Consider the following 24,923-nt stretch of genomic DNA (forward strand, 5'->3'; position numbering starts at 1 on the left):
CCTCAAGCCTAAACTTCCCCTGCCACAGCTTGACTGTGTCCTCTTGTTCTGGTGCTGGTTGCCTGGGAGAAGAGACCAACCCCCAGCTGGCTACAACCTCCTTTCAGGTAGTTGTAGACAGCAATAAGGTCTCCCCTGAGTCTCCTCTTCTCCAGGCTAAACAATCCCCATCCTATGGGGCTGCCAATGTTCAGGAGCAGACTGCTGATTTCCCCTGCAACCAAAGTCTTTTAAGCTATTCAGATCATGTGTTGACATTCTTGGCCTGTGTCTTCCTCTTGTCTTGGGTTGAGCAGACAGAAAACTATGTTATCTCTCCCCAAAGGAGTAAAATAACAACACTCCACACACAGAATTGGAAAGTTCATTGGAAATATTGTTCAGAAATATATACAACAATACAAAATACCCAAATTCATGTTCAGCCTCAGCCCAGTTCTCCACCCTGGGCTTGGCTTACCCAAACCTCATTAGGCCAGAATCTTCCACCCAGCCAGGCTAAACATGAAGCCTCAATGCCTCTCCATGCCTCCCTGCTTCCTCTCACTAAATTCAGCAGGCCCAAATGCCTCAAGTCTGTCCTCAACACCCACCCCCCCACCCCCACACTCAGGCCACATTGCATAGCAAGAAATTAATTTGCTAGCTCAAGGCCCCATTTTCCTGCAAACCAGAGACAGGAGCTGCCACAATACCTAGAGAGAAGGGAGAAAAAAGGGCAGAATAGCCTGTGCTGTCTCTTTATATAGGGGAGATGCAGGAATGATGGGATGGAATAACAAAGATTACACTTCCCGGTTTTCCAACTTTTCTTTGTTCTACTCTGGTACTTTCAGAGGACTGTACTCTATTGTTAAGACAGACAGTCTTAAACCCACACCACCTCTAGACTGAAAAAAATTTCATAAGAGTTGGATGCCCTCTGGTACTTCAAAAGATTCTCAAACAATGTACTCAACAGGGTGAACCCTTTGTGTGCACTATTGTAAATATTCTTACCATAAGCAGTCGTGAAACTATTCAAAACATGCTCAGGTTTACTTGGTACTCCTGTAGCACCGATGCAAGAATATTAAGCAAAGCCTTATGCACATAGGTATTTCTTTGTATTTTATAAACTGGCTATAGACAGTGTATCTCTACAAATTTCTTCTTTTGTGTATTTCCTGTCCGTAAAGTAGTTCTCCAGCTATCTGGTTCAGGTGTAACTGTGGTAAGGTGGTTATCTAAGAAACCTGGTGCATATATTTGGGTTGTCAGTCAGTGCTATTAATATCCCACTTCTGCCAATTTTTGATATTGTGTGATGTATCAAATGAGATACAGCCCACAGGTGCGTGGAAACCTTCTGTGTTTCTGTATGCAATACAAGGGAGTCTTAAAGAACTGAAGACTCCTCATATATCCATGAGCAATGCTTCTGAACTATTTTTAATGATGTTAGGGCACTTCAGAGCAAGCAAAAGTAGGTGTTTCATTGATTTTTGTAAAGACTTGAATGAATCATTATAGCCCATGTTGCACTCATTTATAACTTGAGTCCTCTTGAATGCTTTAGATTGTGCAGATTTGTGAGAAACAGAAGGTATTGAGGAGTGTGATTCAATGGATATAGCAAGAGAAATTCTTCTAATTAAAGCAGGAATTAAATTTAAAATACATGTATAATGAGCTCTGAAATTTTGATTGCTTTATTAGTTTGTGAATTATATATTAACAAAATTATTATCACTAATTTTCATAATTTGTCATCATTCATACTAAAAAATGGTTAAAATGAGCATTTGTGACATGTAAGCACTGCAGAGAAGACTAACTGCCATTCAGAGATAATCCTGCTAAAAGAACTGAAACTGTCAGAAGGGTCATTTCACTTACTATGTAAAATTATATTCAGTACATTCTGTGTATTAATTCAGTTGCATCACAGTTAAATTACTTTTTTCATTAAACTGTTAAAATACCTTAAGTTATTTCACTTCATTAAAACCAGAGCATATAAACATCATAAAGAAAACTTAGAAATAGCATTTGCTGGGTGAATTCCTTGTGAAATAAAGAAACATTTCCTTTAGACAATAAAAAATGACTGCACTAGTCCCAAGTTCAGTAGTCCAATACTGTCTCTCCATCATGGAATGAAGTTAGTGTTTAGTATCATTATACTTTGTTCATACTCTTCAGAGTGTTAATGTGATATCTTCCTGCACATGTAAGCTTCTGCAATCCATAATACCCTTTTGCAAAACATTTCTTTTCAGATCTGTCACTTCAAGCTAATCCATTGATCCCCTCTGCCAGCTTTTCCATGACAGACATGGCTTTGTAGACCTCTGTCAAAACTCTCTACATTGACTAGTTTGTAAAAGGAAAATCCAAACCTGTTTAATAATTCTTCATATTTAAACTGCTCTATACTCTTACTATGCTTCTTTTAACCCTAAGGTTTTATCTGCTTTGTAGAGAACACAGACTGCTTATGGTATTTATGTGGATAAACCATAAATCAAAATTTTGTTTACTTTTAGTTCCTTTCATAAGAATTCCTGATCCTTGTTTTTCATTTTTATACTTGTCATCACTGCAGTCTCTCTTCTGCCAAGTCAACTTAAAGTCCGTTGTTCTTGCTGTTGTTTAGTACTTGCCCCCCCCTTAAATTTATCTGCCCTTTTATTGTTTGCATTCTGTCTCATAAAGTCCCTGAACTAAAGTCTACATTCATTCTTACTACTTCAAAGAGCCATCAGAAAATACAGACTTTAATGACAAACAATTAGTGCACACATCTGTAAACTTTTATAATTTTCTGTATTTTATGTATTCCTTAATTTTCTGTATTTTATGTATTCCTTTTATTTACTTCAGCTAATTATTTTTTTAAATGAAATTTGTTTATGTGGTTCTTTTTGGTTACAACAAAATCAGAAGATGAAAAGCTGTTTCAATAATAAAAGAATTTGTGTACTAAATTCACTTTAAGCAAGAGGTCAGCTGACATACTGTACTTTAGTTTTTAAAACCAAAGCATTCTAAATGGTTCTAGATATTTGAATAAAGAATAACACATTCTATGTTTATGAAAGCAAATATAAACCATAGATTTTCTCCCACAAAAAAAATGTTTCCTACCATGACCTATCAATCACTCTCCATTAAATCTCATTGAGTAGGGATACAAATAAAACCAGAAAGTATTGTGTTTTCTTTTATATTTTCTGGTAATTTTCTTTATGGAATTGACTTGTCCAGAATTTCTGAAAAACAGAAGCTGTTACAATATTATAGTTGTCAACAAAAATGGTTGTTCAAGCCTATTGTCAGCAAAGATGAAAGATATTAATTATAATGTTAAGCCTGTTAAGTGGTTTTGATTGCCATAATATAAAAGTAGAACCATCTCCTATGGTGGTTATAGGTCTGGAAATAAGACTTCCTGAATTTTAATCTAAGCTTTGCAGCTAAAACATCAAGCAATTGTGAAAAAGTTATGTATGGGGGATGGTGGTGGTGGTTTGGTTTGTTTGTTTGTTTGCTTTTGCTGTTTTGATTGTTGGTTTGTTTTTAACTTGTGTGCTGTTCAATAGGTTACAAGATCAGAAAGAATCCTTTACTAGTATCAGACCCTAGAGAAGGCCACTCCTGAACTGCATTCTGTTACTTACACTACTGAAACATTGTACTAAATATGTGAATAATATGTTTACAACAATTTCAAAGCAGAAGATATGGCAGATGACAGAATTAGTCATGCTGATGATGATGTGTGCTGATTTTAAAACTGCTGTAAAAGAACAGCAAAATGACACTGATAAAAAAAGCTTTTTACATATCATTTTGATGAAAGTGGGATCAATGCCAGAAGAGGAAAAGGCAGATTACCTAGCTGCATTTCAGCAATTTCAAGCCATGAAGTAGTGCTCTCTGTTAAGTACTGATCTCACTATAGTCTGTGAACAAAAGGCTTCTCTGCTTGTTTTTAAAAGATGATTGCTTTTAAATTAGTTTTGAAGCATGCAAACAAAATAAATACAGACTTGATGGTGTCTTAATTTTCAGTAGTGGGTACTGCTCTGCATAATGTTTATTACTTCAGACACAGAAGAGTATTTTATGGCTGCTATGAATAAATACACATATTTTACATAAATATATAAGAAGGTTCAAATTGTACATGTTTTAGTGGAATTAATTTAACCCAAACAGTCTTCAGTTGTACATGATCTTCCTCCTTTTTGTAGATATTAAATTATGTAAATTATATATATATATATAATATATATAGACTTTGTATATATATAATATATATATACAAAGTCCTAATTTAACATTTTCTCATACTTTTTAGCTTTCAAAAACTTTTATTGAGTGATACTGTGGCTTTTCTTTATGGATCATTAGCTACAATATGGAAGTACTTAATCTCAACACATATCATATACTTCAGTGTTTCTCCTCCTGATCTGGTATTCTATTCACAATTGAGTTTAATGATTGTGTACAGTCCCCTACAGACTGCTTTGGATCATTAAAAGGATCTGGAGATCAAACTTTTCCAAGCATGGGGAGATAACTGAAATAGTCCAATATTTATTACTTTTTCTCTAACTTCTTCAGAAAACCCAAATAAATCCAAATGTAGCAACTCTTTTCATAAATGTGCTCAATGCAGAGCATCAGAATGTTCCATGTTGTGCCAAAAATAGAAAGGTTGATCAAAGCACTACGCATCTCATTTGCTCCCTAGCACTACCCTACCCCTCCTGCTATGTTTTTAAAATGCAGTGATGTAATTATATCTGTTGGATTACAAGAATATTAATATAGTTTAACTTATAAAAAGAATGACAGCAATGTAGGACTGCTGAAAAATACTGCTTAAAATTCCATTATCTGTTTAACCCTATTGCTGTTGTGATATCTTTGCAAAATGCCAGCTTTGAAAACTCTTTTCCTCTATCATTCACAGTTTAATTATTTGAAAAACTAAACTGTGGTAGTTTTAGGCTATGCCTTTAAAAATTTTCCACAGATATTAAACAGAAAGTAGTAGAATGTAAATAAATCTTTATTGGGTGTAAAAGGGAAAATAATGATAGTTCTATACAATCCCAGTGGAGAGGTGCAAGATTTAGTTTGTCAAACAATTTTTCTCTCTTCTCGCTTTCTCAGGCTGGGATATAGTAACTCGCTTCTGCTTGACCTTGGCTGCACTGCTTTGTTTTGACTGGTATTAGCAGCAATTTATCTCTGCTCTTTTCTCTTGTCCTGTTTGCATACAGGGGCATAAGGAGGGGGCAGGGAGGGAGAAGATGTTGCAGCTCCCCTGGTCTTTGGCTAGGGTTGTTCTTGGGCTGTTTATAAATTGTAAATATCTGTAAATATTGTATATTTGCACACATGCATTACATTCCATTGTAGGTTGTAGTTTTGCTTGTAAATATACCTTAATTTGCTTCCAACTGAGCTGGTCTGGCAAAATTTAATGTTGGCGGGAATTTTCAAACCACTGCATAAGCACAGTCTTTTGTAGTTGACCATCATTTGCAGTGATCACTTAATTACAAATATTGCTTTTATGAGGCTAAAAAGATCTTAGCTTGCTTGTAGATTGCTGCTTTGCTATAGTGGGATTACTATTTCTTTTATATGAAAGTAATTTAGTAATTAAAAGAGTATAGATACATAACAACTTTTGTACTTGAAAATGAAAGGTACAAAACCTAGAGATTTTTCACACTTTCACAGCTTAGTGGGAAAGTGGCTATTTGTGTGATCTTAAATCCCTGTATAGTTCTTTTGACTAAAATGATAAATCCTTACAAATATAGAATTTTAATAGGTTATGTATAACTGGGCATATCGCAAGTGGTAGAGTAGAGTAGAGTAGAGTAGAATAGACTAGACTAGACTAGACTAGACTAGAATAGAATAGACCAGACCAGACCAGACCAGGTTGGAAAAGACCTTCAAGATCATTGCGTCCATCCCATAACACAAATCTCAGCTGTTCAGTCTCTAACCTATAGGCAATCACACTAGGAGGAGTATAGAGTGTTATAAAATGTGTATCACTCTTTATATGTGTAGAAATGAGTTGTGAGACATGAAGTGGCATTCTATTAATATTAGAGATGTTCAGTACATAGATTATCAGTTTCAAGGTCTAGACTCCCTTTCTTGTGGTACAAAGATAATTGCTGAAGTCATGCATTATTTTACTCGCAATATGAAATACCAGAGGCAATCAAAAATAGGTGAAGATGTATTTTCCATAGTGTTAAGTTGAAAGATTTGAGAATATTTCTCTATTCATAATAATTTTATTTACTTTTCTGGCATCAAGTAAAATTGTTCCAAAACTGTATGAAGAAGATTGCCTTAAATTAAATATGAAAAATATTTTTGTTTAAAGGCTGCTTACTCCATATAACAGCATATTTGTTCATACCAAATTTAATTTCATTAGAAATATTTTTTTTATTTATAAAATTTATTTTGTATGACAGTCACCCATTTATTTTAGTTATCTCACATACTATGCCATAAATCAGCTTCATTCTCACAGGATATTGAGTTTGAATTTGTTCCATTGATTTTAAGTTTAGAAATACTGGATATTTTTCAAGAAGAATGTTGAAATTTCATCATCATTCAAAAAAAAATTATGAATGTGAAAAAGCAATTTTATGTTAGTCAGATATCTCATATTGGATTTTCTCATGCACATGCCTCCATGCAGAATGTAGTTTTAGATGTATTCTTAGAGGTTTTGCTTCTAAATACGTTAGAAACTTGTCTCTCGCAAAGGAAGAACAATACACAGCGCACACATATACACACACTCCAACCCCAAATAAAAACCTCTGACACACTTTTGAAACTCCTGTAAATATATTATTTTACAGATATATTGTGCTGGGGTATTTTAGTTAATACTAATATTTGTCAACTCTAGTGAAATACCATGTCAACACCAGCAATTTTGACTGTGTTGAACAGTAAATCCAAAATATAGGTAGCAAATATTTGTGGTTTGAGATGATTCACAGTGATTCAGGTGATGCACTGCATTTGCTTCAGGTTTGTGTTATGCATTTTTGTACTCTGTACTTCTACCAGGTGCTATTGTCTATCCCAATTTTTGCTTCTGCTCCTTGGCAGACAGCAGTTTTGGAACTGCTGCCAAAAAGTGCTCTGGATTTTTTCCACTTTTTTTAATCCCTCCTTTTTTTTTTCTTTTCCCCTATATTTAAAAAGATTTATGCACAGCTGCTTTTTATTCTGGCTCTGAATTTATGCAGTTGTAAAAGGGATAATATTTGAATATAGAAATGTAGTAGAAATTATTACAACTTTTCTTTTTTTTGTTTTTCTTTTGGTGTGTCACATTAACTTGTTTGGACTATGATTAATGCATATTCTTCTGAGGCCAAAATGGGAGAAATTACTACTGTCAGCTTGATCTGGAGACTGTGTTTTTACTCATGTCAAGGAAAAAAATAAAAGCCCAACATAAAACCTGGATTGACAGAAAAGAAATCTTATTCCTTAATTTTATATTCTGAATGCAGAATTCACTTTGTTGTCCACTTCAAATCCCAGTCCTGTATGATTTGTATGCTGAGCTCTGTTTGCATTTTTCTTTTCTGAAAGTGAACTCATACAAATGAGTCTTACAGCAGCACTGCCATCTTAGTTCAGATGAAGGTGCTGACTATTCTGCTGCATTGGCTTTAGCTGTCAAATAGCGTCTGGTGTCTGATGTTGGATACACTATGTTTATTACAGTCTTACCTCTGAAATTGATTTTCATATTCAATGCTTCTCTTCTTGCAGGGTGATACTTGTCAGTCAATTTAATTGAAATGTCATGCTGACCTTTATTTGAAATACTCTGAACTTCCTGTGCTGTTGGAAATTCTTTTTGCTTTGATTCCAATTAAAATACTCAAATTACCAGTGTACAGAAACTGCATGCTAATTAACTTTATGAAACTGTCTGCTAATTAATCTTACAAATAATATATCTTTTACAGAGGTAGTTCAGCTAAGTCTGCCTGAAGATCAAAAACTAAGCACCACTGTAGCAACAGTAGGACAAAGTGCTGTCTTAAGTTGCACGATCCAGGGAATTCTGAGACCTCCCATCATCTGGAAGAGGAACAACGTTATTCTGAATAGATTAGACTTGGAAGATATCAATGTAAGTAAGAGAAAGCTATATTTAACAGCTTATTATCAAAACTTTTCATAAAGAATAGAAAAGTGACACGTAACAAGCTCTATATGACTTTCAAAGAAATGGGAATTATATGCCTGACAGTCTCAGTCTGTTTTTATTTTGCTGTGCATATAAGACCTTGTTGTTCAGTACAGAGAAAATGTATTTCACAGGCTAATCATTTAAAACAAATAAAAGAAAAAGCAGAGAATATTGCAGCCCAAAATACATTATACATTTAGGATTATACAGTCCTCAAATGTCAAAAAAGAAAGAATTAAAATCTTTGAAATTAACATTTTAAGAAATGCATAGTGACCTAGTATGAATGGCTGATAATAATAACCTTATCTTCTAATAATCCAATAAAAGTGTGGTTTTTCAAAATAACTATTTTGCAACAAAATTGGTTGTTTTCCTCATTCCTCCAAATATTCAGCAGTTTTTATGGTACTTGTCAAAAATCACCAGTGAACTTGCCGCCTAACTTTGCCATTACCTCACCATATGGACCAGAACAGAAACTGAACATTATTACATCTTCTGAAAAAACTTTTAAAATAATGTTTCTGCTGTATTTTATTTGCTTGTGGGTATTTTTGCTTTTATTTGCCCATTTTATGTTAGCAAAATTATAAATGTGGACAGACTGCTACATCAGGAGTCATGCTTGTTCTGGGTCTGAGGTGAGGTCTTCATCACTGAGCTGTTGGGTGTGTGAAATATCAACCCTAACAAATACGCAGATTTTAAAATGTCCATTTCATTTTCTCCTGAATGCTTTTATTTATAAGATTACATTTGTACTTTCACATAACATTTTATTTTGTTTGCTATTTTTACATTAGTTCTGTAAATCATAAATTAAGCTTCCTTACAGTGGTGCTTTGTAAAATAAGGAGCAAAGCTCATCTTGCATGAATGGTACATTTAAAGTGATTTTAAAGTCACTTTAAAGGTTTAAGCTAAAAAAAAAAAAAGAGCATCCTCTGAAAAGTTCTCAGTTAAATAGTTGTTACTTTTGTTTGGTATTAATTGCATGGCTGGGTACTCAAAAGCATGTTGCTCACATTCACAAGCTCCTTTCTGCAATATTTGTTAGCTTTCTCTAAATATTCATGATGCTTATAAAAAATGGTTTGGAGTACTTCCTAATCACTTATAAGTGTAATACATGGCATGAGCTGTAGATAGAAACAGGAGCATGCATCTGGGCACAGAAATAAAGGGGAAATGATGAATGGAAATAATGATAACAGATCAGTTTGAAAGGTTCAGTTTAATGTATTTGCAGATGTGGAAAGAGCAAATGTTTTCAAAGCCTGACACATTCATTTTGAATATGAGAATTAAGGGGGGAAAAAAAGGCAACAAACAAATAAAACCTCCACAACAACAACAACAACAAAACCCACGCAAAACAAAACAAAACAACCCTACCAAAAAAATAATCCACAAGCAAAACCAACCAAACTCGAAGCCCTCAAAAGAGAAACTTCTTACGCCAGATACGTGTATCCGGCCGTTGCCGGTAGGGACTGCAAGAGTTATCTCTGCAGGAAGAGGCCAGGAGCTGCCTCAAGCTAGACACAGCTCTTTGCAGTTGGTTTCAATGGACCCACCTTAGGGCACAACTGAGCCCCTCAGCTGCACTCATAGCACACCTGGGAAAACATTCATTAAAGGGCATAAAACAACAGAGAGAGAAAGATGAGTAGAGAATAAAAAGATTGAGAAACAGCAGCAGGAAGTCCAAGGCTGGGGTAGCAGGAGCTGTGCTGTGTTGGAGCAGATATGCAGCCACACTGGAACAGGTTTATCTTGGAGGACTTAGCTCATGGTGAGTCCTGGCTGGAACAGACATGAAAGGGTGAGGAGAAAGGAAATGTGAATAGTGAATGTTGTGTACTGACTATTGGTGTGTACCCCAATCTTCTGCACCACTCAGGCAGAAGGTAAAGAATTTGGGAGTGAAGGAGCGAAGTTGAGCCCAACAGAGGAAGGGAAGCTGTTCTTTTAATAATATGTGCATTTTTTCTCACTGCCCAAGTTAGTTCTCTCTTGTTTACTTTTAGTTGGCAAAAAATTCAGCTGAATTTGCCAAAGCTGTGTCTGTTTTGCCCACCACAGTAATTAGTAAGCAATCTCTCTTCCTTTATCACAACCCCTGAGTTTTCTCATTCATTTTACTCTTATTTTCCCCACTGTTCTGTGGAGGGTGGAGGAGGAATGAGTAAGCAAGCAGCTGGGTGGGAGTTTGGCTATTAGCCAGGGCCAACCCAGCATGCTTCTGAAGCACTTATCACAGCTGGAGGAAGGTCAAGTATGGAATTTAAAACACTTGTGGGAAGCCCCATGTGAAGTTAGTGGTGATCAGACATTCAAAGCAAAGTTGAAATTGTTAGAATTAGACAGATTTGTTTATAGTTAATATGAGAGGAGGAAATATGATAATGAGCTGAACTGGCAACCCACAAAAATTAAATGTAAGCTCTGCAAAGTGTGGCTGGGATGATGGCTCTGTGTGTACAGGTACAGTAAGAGCTCTAAAGGGAGGAAAAGTGTCAGGATAGCATAATTTTGAAGATAAATGTTTGATGTTTGTTTGTTAGCTTAATAAAGACATTAAAAAGATATATAAACCAAACTGGAATGCTTGGAAGTTCTTTCAAGCAAACAATATGTTATAGCTTAGTCCTTTAACATTAATAGTTTAGTTATGATTCAAATACAGAAAGAGGATGACAGATCAAATATCCACGGAGTGAGGCACTAAAAACAAAGAAACAAACACACACAACCAAAAAACCCACATCAAGATACGAAGTTAAATTGGTCCCACAGTATCTTCAAAATTTATCATATGTTTCACTTTTCACACTGACTTGATGCTCCTGTATTTGCTTCTAGATCCTCCTTCAGTTTCCTTTTGGTTTTTTTTATTATTTTATTTTTTTATTTTGTTACCTTCCATATTTCTTTGATCATTCCAAACCTTTCTGAACCCTGTTCATAATATATTTCCTGCTTGGTTCTTACAGTTACACATTTGCTTAAAGGTTGTTGTATAGCCATAATTTAGTATCCATTCAGGCAATGTACTAAAATAAGACCTTGAGGAAAAGAAAAATAATTGGACAAAAAAAGAGCAGTGTTTTATATTTTATTATGCAAAATGAATTTAGAACTTAAATATTAACTTCAAAGGAAAAAAATGTAGAGTGAAACAGTGTACTCCAGTTTATGTTGCAATTTAACCACCAAAGAAAGTGTTGTACTTATTCAAGCAATTTTAAACATTCAAAGCCCTTAAGTCCTTGTATAATTTAAGATGTCCCCAGAGGCAACTTATTCTAGGTTTTAATATGGCTATATTATAAACTACAATCATGTTTGCCTAATTCTGGGAATTACTAATTTACTCAGTTACACAAAAACCACATCTGTGCATCTCATGACTAACGTTATGTAAATGGTAGTGCACTTTCTGGGTAAAACATGACAAGCATTGATCTGGGAAGACAGACAAACTTTTTTTTTGGTTTTTTTTTAGCAAAATGTGTGAGAAATCATCATAACTGGAAGTTAGCACCTATCAAGGAAAGCAGTCTCAAAAAATCAGTAGTGACAGTGTGAGTTTGTAAATCATAGCAAGCTCATGCAGTTCTCAGTATGAGTTAAGCTATTCACTTCAAGGGGAAGCAAACTTGGAACAATGTTATGCCTAGTGTTTTGCCAAATGGAAAAATGCAAGAAGCAAAAGAGTCAAGTCTAAACTCAAATCATGACTGTTGAATTTCTGTTTTGTTGCAAAACAAAACAAAACAAAATCTACTTCTCTACTAAAAAATATAGAGGATATATTTTTTAAGCTATCAACTATGGAGTGGCTAAGAGCTATTCTTAAATAATGGTGTTATATATATTACAACATTTTTAAAATATACTAAGAAATGCTGTTTGACTTTCAAAGGATGATAATGAAAATTGCATTTAAGTAGTACATTTTAAAAATTATAACTTAGATAATGTTATCAAGCATGTGGTCAGATATGAATAATATTACTGATATCCAATTGGTTATTTTAGAAGTCCTTAGTACTCTTGAACTCTCCTTGAGGAACTCACAATTACTATTTCTGGAGGTAATGGATATTTCTACTGATCTTTATCTTGTTAACTTGATGGAAGTCAAGGATAATCAGCATCACTCTGAATGAGAACACCAAAAAAAATTGTATGCTTCTGCAAATTTTACTTAAATTGTCATATAATTGTGCTCTGACTCACTTCAAAACTGATACCACAGGACATTATGCAGATATCTTAGTACATATTTAGAAAGGTGTTTTTGTCTTGCTGTTATCTAGCATCTTAAATTTCATATGTCATTCCACTTTTCTGAATATATTTTGTTTTATCTAACCAATTATTCGTTACAGAAAATATTACTTATGAAAAAAATTAAAGTAGCAATTTTTTCCCAATTACAATATGTATTACTTTTTTTCATTCACTTTCAATTTTTTTATATCTCATTTAATCTTTTTCTGACCTTTTGATTCATACTTGCCTTCAGCTTCTTTCCTCTGTCTGCAATCACACTTTTCTTGTAACATATCTGCCCTTTGATACTACATTTATACAAGATCTACTTAGACAACTTGTCCACGTGTAATGTTTAACATCTGCTAACATCCTTAAATTAGTAATGTTTTGAAAGTGTGTAGTTGAACTACACTACTCCTTATTTCTTTATTTCAGTAAAATTCATTTAAAGATTACAACTTCCACTTTTTTGGTATCATTCAACAATCTGCATTCTCTTATTGATATATTCATCTCCCATCAACAAAACCCACAAAACAAAAACACCATATTGCAGATGCCATTAAAAGCTAATGTCCTCTGAAAGAACATGCTGTCTTCCATTCTACTCAGCAGTTGATAGGAGCACCTCTCCTATGAGGACAGACTGAAGGAGTTGGGGCTGTTCAGTCTGCAGAAGAGAAGGCTCCGAGGTGACCTAATTGTGGCCTTCCAGTATCTGAAGGGGGCCTACAGGAAGGCTGGGGAAGGACTTCTCAGGATCTCAGGTAGTGACAGGACTAGGGGGAATGGAATGAAGCTGGAGGTGGGGAGATTCAGGCTGGATGTGAGGAGGAGGTTCTTCACCATGAGAGTGGTGAAACCCTGGAATGTGTTGTCCAGGGAGGTGGTTGAGGCCCCGTCCCTGGGGGTGTTTAAGAGCAGGCTGGATGAGGCTCTGTCCAGCCTGATCTAGTGTGGGGTGTCCCTGCCCATGGCAGGGGGGTTGGAACTAGATGATGCTTGTGGTCCCTTCCAACCCTGAATGAAACTATGAAACTATGAAACTATGATGACAGAAATGTTTTAAGAATGTCCAAAATACTAAAGACTATTTCCAAAGGAGGACTCCTAAAATTACCCTTTTCCTTCCAACTTCTTATCCTTTTTCCCTCTCTTTCTTAAAATTCTAAGGAGAAACATATAAATAAATTATTCCCTTTTATATTGTCTTCTCCTATGAGGATAGTATAGACCTAAACACAAACTTTTCTTTATGCATGGTTAAATTGTTCTCAGTATGACACACTTATGACTTTAAGATAATTATCATAAATATAAAATGCCCTACCTGTGATTATTCTTTTTAAATTATTATTTATGACAGAATTCCAGGTAGGCTGGAAATATTGGGGGAAATATGCTTCAATCTTTTTTTTCTGCTCCCCAAGGACAATTTCTCATAAAAATAAAACAAATCTCAAAAAATGTACTTACAATAGAGTTATATCCACCCATACTCTTTCTATTTTTAAGTTTCCTATAGTAAATACTAATTAGCAGATTGTATACAAACATTGACATATTTTCAGGAAGGTGCAGAGCTAGCAATTTCATTTATATTAGTATTCTCCTTTCAGCAAGTGTTCTTGTAGGTAGATCTTGATTTTCTACCATATTATTTATTCAAGCAATATTTTTAATTGTCTTAACATATTAACCTGCACTACTTTTTTTTTTCTTTTCAGAAACACCAGAACTTTCTCCATTTCTTTTCAGTCTTGCTTATCTTCCCTGTATTCTAAAATTAGCAGAAAGCTATTTTGTCAGTTGTCTTTCACTACTATAGCACCTTTCTTTCTCAGTTCTTTCTTTTAATTTCAAATACAGTTTTCTCAGTTCATTTCTATATATGTATATAGAGAGATGCATTATACATCTGCACTTTATATTGCTGATACCAGAAAATTCAACTTGTTCTATTAAATTCTGATTTATTTACAGGAAAAAATGCAGTGTAATTTTATGTATAGTTATAGACTTAATCTTTTTTCTGCAGTACACATTCCCTCAGCTGAGTGAAAACTAGCATCATCTCTGAATGCTTTTATAACTGGTTATATATGCATTTTTTCAAAATCTCCAGGTCATTTGGCAGTACTTTTGCTATCCTACAAGACATAAATGCTTTCCATGGCATTGTAGAAAAAGTTTTGTGGGGTGTAAAAGGAATACTAAGCTTTTCAGGCTATTATTTTAGAAAAGAAGTCTCAAAAGAGTAACCTCAAGTAGGCTATAGCTAGCAGGAAAGGTCAGTCCTTCTTAAAGGCATGAGAAAGATGCTTGTTAATAATGGCCTCCTGTGGCTCACAGCCCTGACTTTCAAATCATCAAAACAGTACATTAAATAGGAGGGCCACATCACCAGTAACAAAAGTGTTTGATATCCAACAGTCTGTTTCACTGAACAGAGAGGTACAATTGCTTAAACACTAAAAAAGAAACCCTTTCTACCCCTCCCTCCCAAGTATCCTGGGAGGAAGAATGAAGACAGATAGGACATAATTACTTATGAATTGGGCTCCATTGGCATTTATAAATGTTAAAAAAATATAGGATTCAATTTTTTCTGCCCAAAATTTATCAAGGTATTGATCCAATACTGACTCCAAAGAAAATTGCTACCCACCTCTAAAATCACCAGTGCAGCTACTTACAAAAAGTGTTGTAAAGCAAATACTTATCCAGAACAAGCCTACATAATTTGTGTGCTGTGAGGGGATTGCAACAGAATAGTGTGAAGTTTCTTCAAATAATTTTATTTGTTTACATTTACCATGATTAATATGGTGACAAATTTATACATCATGATCATGAAAATTTTCAAACCTTGAGAACAATTGCTTAAGAAAGCAGTGGTGCTCTTTGCCTGTCCATCATCTGGTCATGCTTTGACTCTGACCTGTAGAAAATCTCTTGACAATGGTCATGTTCACCTTCTTCTGGCTATTCTCAGTGGGGTTCCTTCTGCCTTGTTTTGTTTGCTGCCCTGTCTTCTCCTTCCTCTTACTTGGGCAATGCTTTACAGCTAATAAGTTTGATGCAAAAATATCTTTTTACACAGTCTTTGGAACACCTGTACAGAAATTACATATTGTGATGATTACTTATAGTTTCATAGTTTCATAGTTTCATTCAGGGTTGGAAGGGACCACAAGCATCATCTAGTTCCAACCCCCCTGCCATGGGCAGGGACACCCCACACTAGATCAGGCTGGACAGAGCCTCATCCAGCCTGCTCTTAAACACCCCCAGGGACAGGGCCTCGACCACCTCCCTGGACAACCCATTCCAGGGTTTCACCACTCTCATGGTGAAGAACCTCCTCCTCACACCTAGCCTGAATCTCCCCACCTCCAGCTTCATTCCATTCCCCCTAATCCTATGACTACCTGAGATCCTGAGAAGTCCTTCCCCAGCCTTGCTGTAGGCCCCCTTCAGACACTGGAAGGCCACAATTAGGTCTCCTCGGAGCCTTCTCTTCTGCAGACTGAACAGCCCCAACTCCTTCAGTCTGTCCTCATAGGAGAGGTGCTCCAGCCCTCTGATCATCCTTGTGGCCCTTCTCTGGACACGTTCCAGCACCTCCACATCCCTCTTGTAATAGGGGCTCCAAATAAATACTTGCCTGAGTTGGCTTTTTATTTGTTACATATTTGAGTTTGGGGATGTGGTTAGTCTTGTTGTTTTGTTTGTTTATTTTTGTTGTGCTTTGGGTTTTTTTTCCTTTGTTAATGAGAAATAAAATGGAATTGCCCTACTTTGGCAAAGTAAAATACCAATGGGATATCACTTTTGTCTGTGACGTGTTTAAATTTGTGTGCAGCAGTTTGCCAAATATTAGGAATTATGTGAAGTTTCTTATATTGTCACTTACAATTAACGAAAGATGAGTTAAATCCTGTTTCGATTTCATGTTTTTGACATGATATACATTAATTCAGAAAAAAAATGCTAGGAAGTTTAAGGCTATGTGTGTTAAAAAGTTAATATTTTAAAGTATTTTTAGTAAAAGGAAGGTGGGGGGGAAGCCGCATTTCCTCCTACCCTTCTGTAGTAAACATCTGTTTTGTTTAACTGGAGTTTATGGTCTGGTTTTCAGCTGTGAAATTGGAAGCATTTGCATTTGTTTTTTAGTATTGTTTTTTAAAACCTGTTGTATAGTGTAAGGAACATGAGTATCTCAATTAGGCAAATTTTCTACAAAATAGTACACAGTTTACTGTGAATTTTAGCAGGACATCATGAATGTTTAATAAGAGAAAAGTTGCTATATATCAGCAAGATTGCTTTACTTTGTTAATAACAGACAAAATGTATTAATGACTGCTATGCACAATCCCTCTGGAAATGAGGAATTTCCATCCTCATTCCTCTGATGTGAAGACAAACTTGATCTAGCAGAAAGACAGGTACCAGAAAGAAGAAACACAAATATATTGCTGGTCATAATGTGTAGAAAAGTTCAGATTTTGTTTGTTCTGCCTTATGGTAACATACATGCATATGAACAACTATCAGAATATATGATACCTATAAGCTCATTAACTTTCTTCATAAATGTGAGCTTCATTAGTAAAGGAATACAATTCATGCTTGGTACATTTATGTAAAGGGGATAAAAGGAAAAAATATATTTGCTTCAACATAACTAGTTTCAGAGGTTGTAATGAAAGACTTGAGGTAGCTTCCAAAGACACTGAAATTGATCTTGTCTAGTAAAGCCTTCTTGTGATAAAAGATTAGACTGATGATCATGTAACATTGTATTAGTAGTTTAAGCAAAGACAATATACTTCTCAGTGTGTGTGTGATGCTTGCAGATAACTAAGACTGGTATGAAATGTAAACTGTCTTAGCAGTATTTTTTTTTTTTTTATCATTTACAGGTAATAACTTCATTACTTTATTACTTACAGTAATAATGTTTGCTCTTTGTAGTCCAGTTCATACTAAGTGCTTTGTTAGGATTGACTGGATTTGCAGTTTGCTCAAAAGGTTCTAAGAAAAATATTTTTATGAGCCTTGAGTGTGTCAATCTGGACTAGAGTCTTCTTAACTGAAGCTGCTATGCTATTATTCAAGCTGTCAATATTTTGATTCTGTAAGCAAAGAACAAAAGATGATAGTAGACAGATGTCACTCATTTTGTTGTATGTACTCAGCTGTATACTTAAAAAACCATATTTTGTATAGGAATTCCATTCAAAATATTTCTAAGCATGTATGTGCCCTTTTCTTACATAATATTGGAATGGGCTGCCCAGGGAGGTGGTAGAGTCACCATCCCTGGAGGTGTTCAAGAGAGTATTGGACGTGGCACTTGGTGCCATGTTTTAGTCATGAGGTCTGTGGTGATGGGTTGGACTTGATGAGGTGTCTTCCAACCTTGGTGATTCTCTGAGTCTGTGATAATGAGCTGACACAAATGGTCCAAATGTGACTGGCTCTATTTTCTCTCTATAGAGCTCATGCATTAATGCTACACATTAAATAAGACATAATCTTAAAGAAAACTATTTAAGTTACAATATGCCTTGGTTGGTTTGGGTTTGGTTTGGTTTGTGGGTTTTGTTTCTTTTGTTGGGTTTGTTTGTTGTCTTTTTTCCCCCCTTTTTCCCTTGTACTCTAAGAATAACCTAAAGTGAATCATTCTAATTTTCAAAGTCAGCTTTGAAGGTACTAAGTTTATTTTTTTCTGTTTTCCTCTGTACGTCCAGTTCAGCTACTACCTGGTAAAAGTTTCTTTACCAATCTCTATCTTTTTCTTATTTATTTTATTTTGGGATGTTTTGACTGCTACATATTTGAACATATTTTTTTGACAATTTTATTGCCCTTTGATTTATCAAGCCTGCTGAGGGTATTTTGTAGTAAACCAAAATTTGTCCCATAGAGCTTTTGCAGACTGCATAAAGCTTGAAGACACTCTAAATGCCTGCTTGTCTCACTCTGGATAGTTCAGAAATACATGAGATGGGCTGGGTGAAAATTGGATTAAAATTTTAATAATACAAAAGTTTAAAGGCCTCTTTTTGGTGTTTGGGTTTTTGGTTTTGGCTTTTTTTTCTAGGTGTGGGTCTTTTGGTATTTTTTTGAGATTCCCTTAAGAAACATTCTGAGAAATTTGTTTCTGTGAAATAAAATAAATTATGTCTATTACTTTAGGATGAGTGCAGCTCAAGAATACAAGAAAAGGGGTTTGCATTCATGAAAGTAAAACTGAAGCTCCGTAATTTATGCAATGAGAAGATCAAAAACTCCATTAAATGTTATAAATAAAACCCAGAAGTATTTGTAAGTTAAGTTATTGAAAATATGTAAGTTTTATCTTATCCCAGTGTAAATATGAGGAGCTTTCATAATTGGGAAAATTTAGCAAGTATTCAATGATTTGTTTGCCCTCTTCCCACAAATAAAACCTGTTTAAAGAAAGTAGAAATAGGGATGCTTTTTCCAAGGTCATTCCACAATGACCCTAAATTGAATCATCTTAAGGCATAAATTGTTTCAGTTCTGCTTCTTTGGAACTTCAATATCACTTTGTAATGTGGTCTAAATAAATTTTGCAATTCAAAGCCAGGTTTTTGGGGGGGTTGTTGTTGGTTTTGCTTTTTTTTTTTTTGGGCTTGGTTTGTTGTTGGTTGTTGCTGTTTGGGGTTTTGGGGTTGGGTTGTGGAGATTTTTTCCATCTCTATCTTGTAGTGTAATGATAAATACATTTATAATTAAAGCTGATTTAAAAAATGAGAGCTTGGGGGTATTGTAATAAACTGTGATAATTGGGTAATTATTATAAAATAATTTCACTGTGTTTGATGTTAAATTGAAAAAAATATATGAGAAACAAATGTCAAATAGCTTTATCCAATTAAATCTGATTATATGACTGTTTCGTTGAAAAGGAGTAGAAGTTAAATGGTATTTGAGTCATTCTGAAGATCTCTTTGTGAACCAATAAAAAAGACAGCTGTTTCAGAGCATGCAGAAATTTCCATTTAAAATAAGCTGTATCTACTCAGTTGGAGATTTTGAATGTCTAAATAAATTATCAATCTTTACTGCAGGTTCATAGCAAGGTAGCATAAAGTTACAGAAGTTGTTTGGGAGGTAAAAGATTAGTGATGTTTTATGTGTAGCCTCAAGAGCTCTAGTACTTTGCCAAAACTATCACTTATGTATAGTTCTTATCTCTTACACACAAGATTCAAATTATACATGACTGTATAAAATGAAGTTCCTATTCTCACTGGTGATCAAGGCCCTTTTCTGTGGGATCCCTCTTTACATTCTTAGGAAGCCTGTAAAATTATTAGGTTTCAAAATGACTAAACTGTTTTTTAATCAACTGATAATACAGTTTGAAAAGCACAAAGCTCCTGTGTCTTGTCCATAAAGTAATGGACATTACTCTTTATTTGATTTTACTACTTCTTCATGAAATTAAACTGCAGTCCTTACTATATCCAGAAGAATAAAGGAAAGCTTATACATCTCCACTTATTTAGGTAGGTACTCAGTTAATCTGTTCATCTGTAGTCTCAGATTTGCTGAATACAGACAAAGCCTATTCACTAATGTTTGGTGCTCACACATTACGAAGTCTTATTTTAGGAAGAGATAATAGAGGGTGATCTGTGTTGATCATTTGTAAGAAAAAATCAGAAAGATACTCATGAAGACTTCTTCAAAATATGAGATTGAGTTAGATTTACTGAATTATATTTTTCCCCATTGGCAGTAGATTGGTACTGGCGAGATTACTTTGCTATGTTGAAAAACAGCCTCTGTAGAAATAACCCCCTTTTTTTTTGCTTGTCTATCTCCATTCTCCCCTATGTCAAGAAACAGGGGGACCAATTAAATACTTAATCTATCTAATTGTAGCTAGGAAGCTTGTTTCCATGCTCAGCAGAGAGAGGTAAGCAGTAACTTAAAGCTGTAAGAAAAGACAAATCCATTGAACTGTCCCATGAAAAGATTTTGCTAAAGATTTTTGGTTTATTTTTAATTCATTTCTTAACTGACTGGAAAAGAAGCATAGGAAGATTGATTTTCCTTGACTAAAGTTAGCTTGGATTATAACCACAAACTATTGTCTGGTATTGTGTTCATAGTAGAGTTTCTTTTGAGAGTCTGACACTTTCTACTGTATATACAATACTGCTACTTACTATATTACACTGCATTTTTTAGAATGGAATGGAATGGACTGAACTAGAATAGAATAGAATAGAATAGAATAGAATAGAATAGAATAGAATAGACCCGACCAGGTTGGAAAAGACCTTTGAGATCATCAAGTCCAACCTATCATTCAACAATATCTAATAAACTACACCATGGTGTTCTTTCTTTCTTCAAGCTTTGACCTGATTTATAATTTTCTGTCAAGATGTTTCTTCAGCTGGTGGATTTACACTAACTTCATGATTCATGATTTGTTCTTGGTGTAGCTGCAAAGTATGAGACTGAGAGAAGTTATGTGAAATTTGTGCTTAGGAAATGTAGATTTTGTTATACTTTATGACCTAGAAGGAAAGCTTGCATCTGAAAATTTAAACTTGAATTTGTGTCAAGTGCCATTATTCTCAGGCTTCTTAAATATAATTACTTTTTGACTTACAATAGCAAACCACAAAGTTGAACTGCTTTCCTGACATGAACAGAGAAACTGATTACTTGGAAAGTAGGAGTTGTAATGCTGACATTAGTATGAAAAGCCTGAGCTGATTTTGAAATCTCCTAGGTGGAAAGATATTTTTCATAGTTTTAAATTTCTCTTTTATAATACTTGCTCAAATAAGGCAATTGCTGTTTTATTTAAATATACTGCACATGCAATAATTAAAAGATTACTAGGTGAGGCTGCAAAGAATCTGGCAAGAGGTACTTGAAAAAATAAACAATGGATTACAAGGTAGAAAACCCAACTTCTAGATGGATTTGTATAAGCACTATAGAATCCAAGACAAAGACTGCAAGCTAGATTAAGCTAGAATGGTTATTTTAGGGGAGTCTTTGCAGACATGAATAGTAAAAAGGAAAAATAAAATACTGTTATATATTCCATACATCTTTACAGTAACTGGCATATTTTACAACTGGCTGTAAATTTTACATTATATTGCATTAATTAAAATTGAACTGGGAATTGAACTGAGAATTGAAATGGAGGTCAAATTTTGCACTCCACTCTAGTGGAACCTATATGCCAGTTGAAAATATATAAAAGGGTGAAGTTAAAAATTATGTCTTACATTGAAGAAAAATGAGTTGGGTTTTGGGTTTGGGTTGTTTATTTTGTTTTGCTTTGTTTTTCATATCTTCTTATTTCAAAGGATGTCCACACTTCTACAGGAGATTTACCTTGTTAAATTGTTCAGATTTAGTTTTCTGTCTGGTCAGATCCAGTCTGAAATGGATTATCTTCTGAAAATAGCTGTCATATTGCTTCTGCATAATTTAACTAGCTGTTAATATAAAAGTTTTATTTTTTTTCTACAGGCACAACATATATAGCAAGATCAAACAACTCACCATTCACAAATACAGTATTTGGGTTTCAGATGATTGTCAGCTATTCTGGTTTAATATTTGTGGTGTTTTTTGCTAAGGTGATGAACATAATTACTGCAGAGATGCAGGCATAATTATGACAACTTTGGTTTCAATCTTTCCCTGTAGGATTTTGGAGATGATGGATCCTTGTACATTACTAAGGTTACCACAACTCATATGGGAAATTACACCTGCTACGCTGATGGTTATGATAAGCTCTATCAAACTCATATTCTCCAAGTGAATGGTAAGAAAAAATGTTGTAATTATCAAGTTATAAGAGGCTTAGATTTCGACTTTGTCAAGCAGATCTGTTGTCGTCAGCTTACGTTTTTTAATACATTGTGCTACAGCTTAACAGAAAAAGAGGTACCTTTTATTTTTTGTGTTGCACTCCTATAAATAACTTTACAAAATGCTAATATATAATAATTTCTGCTTCTTTCATCCATATGAATAATAGTTCTTAAAGGGAGCAACAATAGTCCAGTGGACTTGCTCTGCACTGTAACCTGTTCTCTGTGAGGATTTTTATTATGTCAGGATTTAAAGTATGTTATACTGTTATTTTTAGTATACTACATGTGTTTTGCCTCTATATATAGGTACAGATATATGCAGATAGAGGGTAATGTTTAGTATTAATTTAGTAATGTTTTAAAAAATGCACTACCCTGCAAGTTTTGTAGTTGATGTAGGATTCTATATTTACTTTTATTATTTTAAAATCTAACAATAATATTTGAAATCTTGATCTTTACATTTTCCTTCTCAAGTCCTGAGGGCACTTTCCTGAACTCTGTACTTGGACAAAACATAACTGCAGTTGTTACTGATGCCCTGAAGACAGGACTTTCCCTCCTTAACAGTAGTATGCTCACCTAGACCTTTTCTCTGTATGTAATTTGTTCGCTACCTTATTTTAAGTAGTCGTTCTCCTCCAGTGATAAATGGTCAAAAGGTCCTACTGTACTTTATACCCAGTGGGGTTTAACGTTTTGGGGGTTGAGTATTTTGTTTGTTCTTTGTTGTTGTTTTTTCAGTGACCTTATTTTAAAGTTCTTACTTATCTGTGACTCTTTTAAGTCTACCTTTCTTCAGTAAACTAGTGGTATTTGTTATGGTGTATTGATACTCACTCCTGTCCAGAATCATGTTTGGACTCAATCTTCTCTGCAAATTTACTTTGCATTAGCAGGCTCTAACTTGACTACTGCTGTTGCTATTACTCTTTGTTTTGCTAGGTAACTGCACAAACCTCTTTTTTTGACATCTCTTGTCCAAAAATGCTGAAATACTTTCTGATGTGAATATATTTCATTGATAGTCACACCACATGCAACTTCCAAGATAATTTTGTCTTTTAATATGATCCATCTTTCTCTTAATAGCCCATGTTTTTCTTTCTTTTAACTTTCTGTTGTTAATATGCCTCACACTTTAAATGACTTTGATGTAGTTTTTATTGACTTTATTATGACTTGTTTGCAGTTTTATTAACATGTTGTCTCAGTCGTTGTGTTTCTTGAGGAAACTGGCTTGGAATCTCTCTCTCTATATGTCCATCCATCTGTCTGTCTCTCTATCTACTCATCTCTTTCAAATATTTTATTTTTTTCTAAACATCTTCCCCTTCTGACCTCCAACACTTTGTCAATATCCTGTCTGAGCTAATACATGAAATCAACATGTCCTTCTCCAAATTTTTGTTCTGGGATTATTTTATGTCATTTAAAGAGAGAAATACCAAATGCTGTCTAAACTAGTGAGAAGGCTGAAATGTAGTTTACTTGTATTTACTCATGAGAGGAGATCTCATTGCTCTCTACAGCTACCTGAAAGAAAGTTGTAGTGAGGTGGGGGCCAGCCTCTGCTCCCAGGTAACCAGTGATAGGATGAGGGGAAATGAACTTAATTTGTGCCAGGGGAGGTTTAAATTAGATACTAGGAAAAAATTTATTCATCAACAGGGTCATAGGGCACTGGAACAGGCTGACTAGGGAAGTGGTGGAGTCACCATACCTGAAGTTGTTTAAAAGATGTCTGGATGAGGTGCTTAAGGACATGGTTCTAACAGTCATGTACAAGATGTTAGGTTTTGGTGGCCGTGATCACCATAAGGTCTTTTCCAACCAGATGATTCATGGTTTTATGATATTTTAATACGTGCAAACATAGCAGAATTATTGGTGAGTTGAGAACATTAGAATTTCCTTGGCCAACTTTCTCCTCTGTTTTATGTGTTATGGATTGCCCTGATATATTAACAAAATTATATTCTTGTCAACACATTCCCTACCTATTCCAAAGTGTTAATAATCATGAAGAAGTGCATTGCAACAGTTAAAATACTAGAATTTTTCATGTTTAGCTCAGTTCAGCATGCAATGAGGCAAAACTCCACTTAAGCTGAAGTTTCTGGAAGACTAGAAACCAAGACACATAATTTGGGAGAGGTGAAGTAGGACAACTTGAGATTTTTCTGGTGATGAACGTGTGTCAGGAAATTGTACTTTTGATCTGGAAACCACTGTAAACCTTTATGGTACCAAAGACAATCAATACTATTGCTCCTCTATATCATTCATCATATAAATGTAAAGCTGTCCCTACAAACTGACTAGCCTTTGTTTGCTCAGCCCAGATAGCTGTTGTCCCACATGTCAGCACTGGAGTGGTATCTTCCAACACAATTTTGGATGTTGAATTTTGGAGAGCAACAAAAAGAAGAAACAAGTCTCTTTGGAGCATTAGGATCATTTGCTGGGCATAT

At 34.7% G+C, this 24,923-nt stretch overlaps 1 protein-coding gene across 4 annotated transcripts in view; it reads left to right on the forward strand.

Moving 5' to 3' along the window:
* FSTL5 (follistatin like 5) overlaps positions 1 to 24,923 on the forward strand; it is a 254,115-nt gene that overhangs the window by 171,291 nt on the left and 57,901 nt on the right. For all 4 annotated transcript variants that reach the window (XM_068137176.1, XM_068137179.1, XM_068137177.1 and 1 more), the window contains exons 7-8: positions 8,037 to 8,203; positions 22,277 to 22,397. In XM_068137176.1, coding sequence (XP_067993277.1) covers positions 8,037 to 8,203; positions 22,277 to 22,397 — 288 coding nt within the window. The remainder of the gene's footprint in view (positions 1 to 8,036; positions 8,204 to 22,276; positions 22,398 to 24,923) is intronic.

Source organism: Melanerpes formicivorus, unplaced genomic scaffold (assembly GCF_026170545.1).
Source record: "Melanerpes formicivorus ecotype bairdi unplaced genomic scaffold, bMelFor1.0.p_v2 SCAF_4, whole genome shotgun sequence".
NCBI lineage: Eukaryota > Metazoa > Chordata > Aves > Piciformes > Picidae > Melanerpes > Melanerpes formicivorus.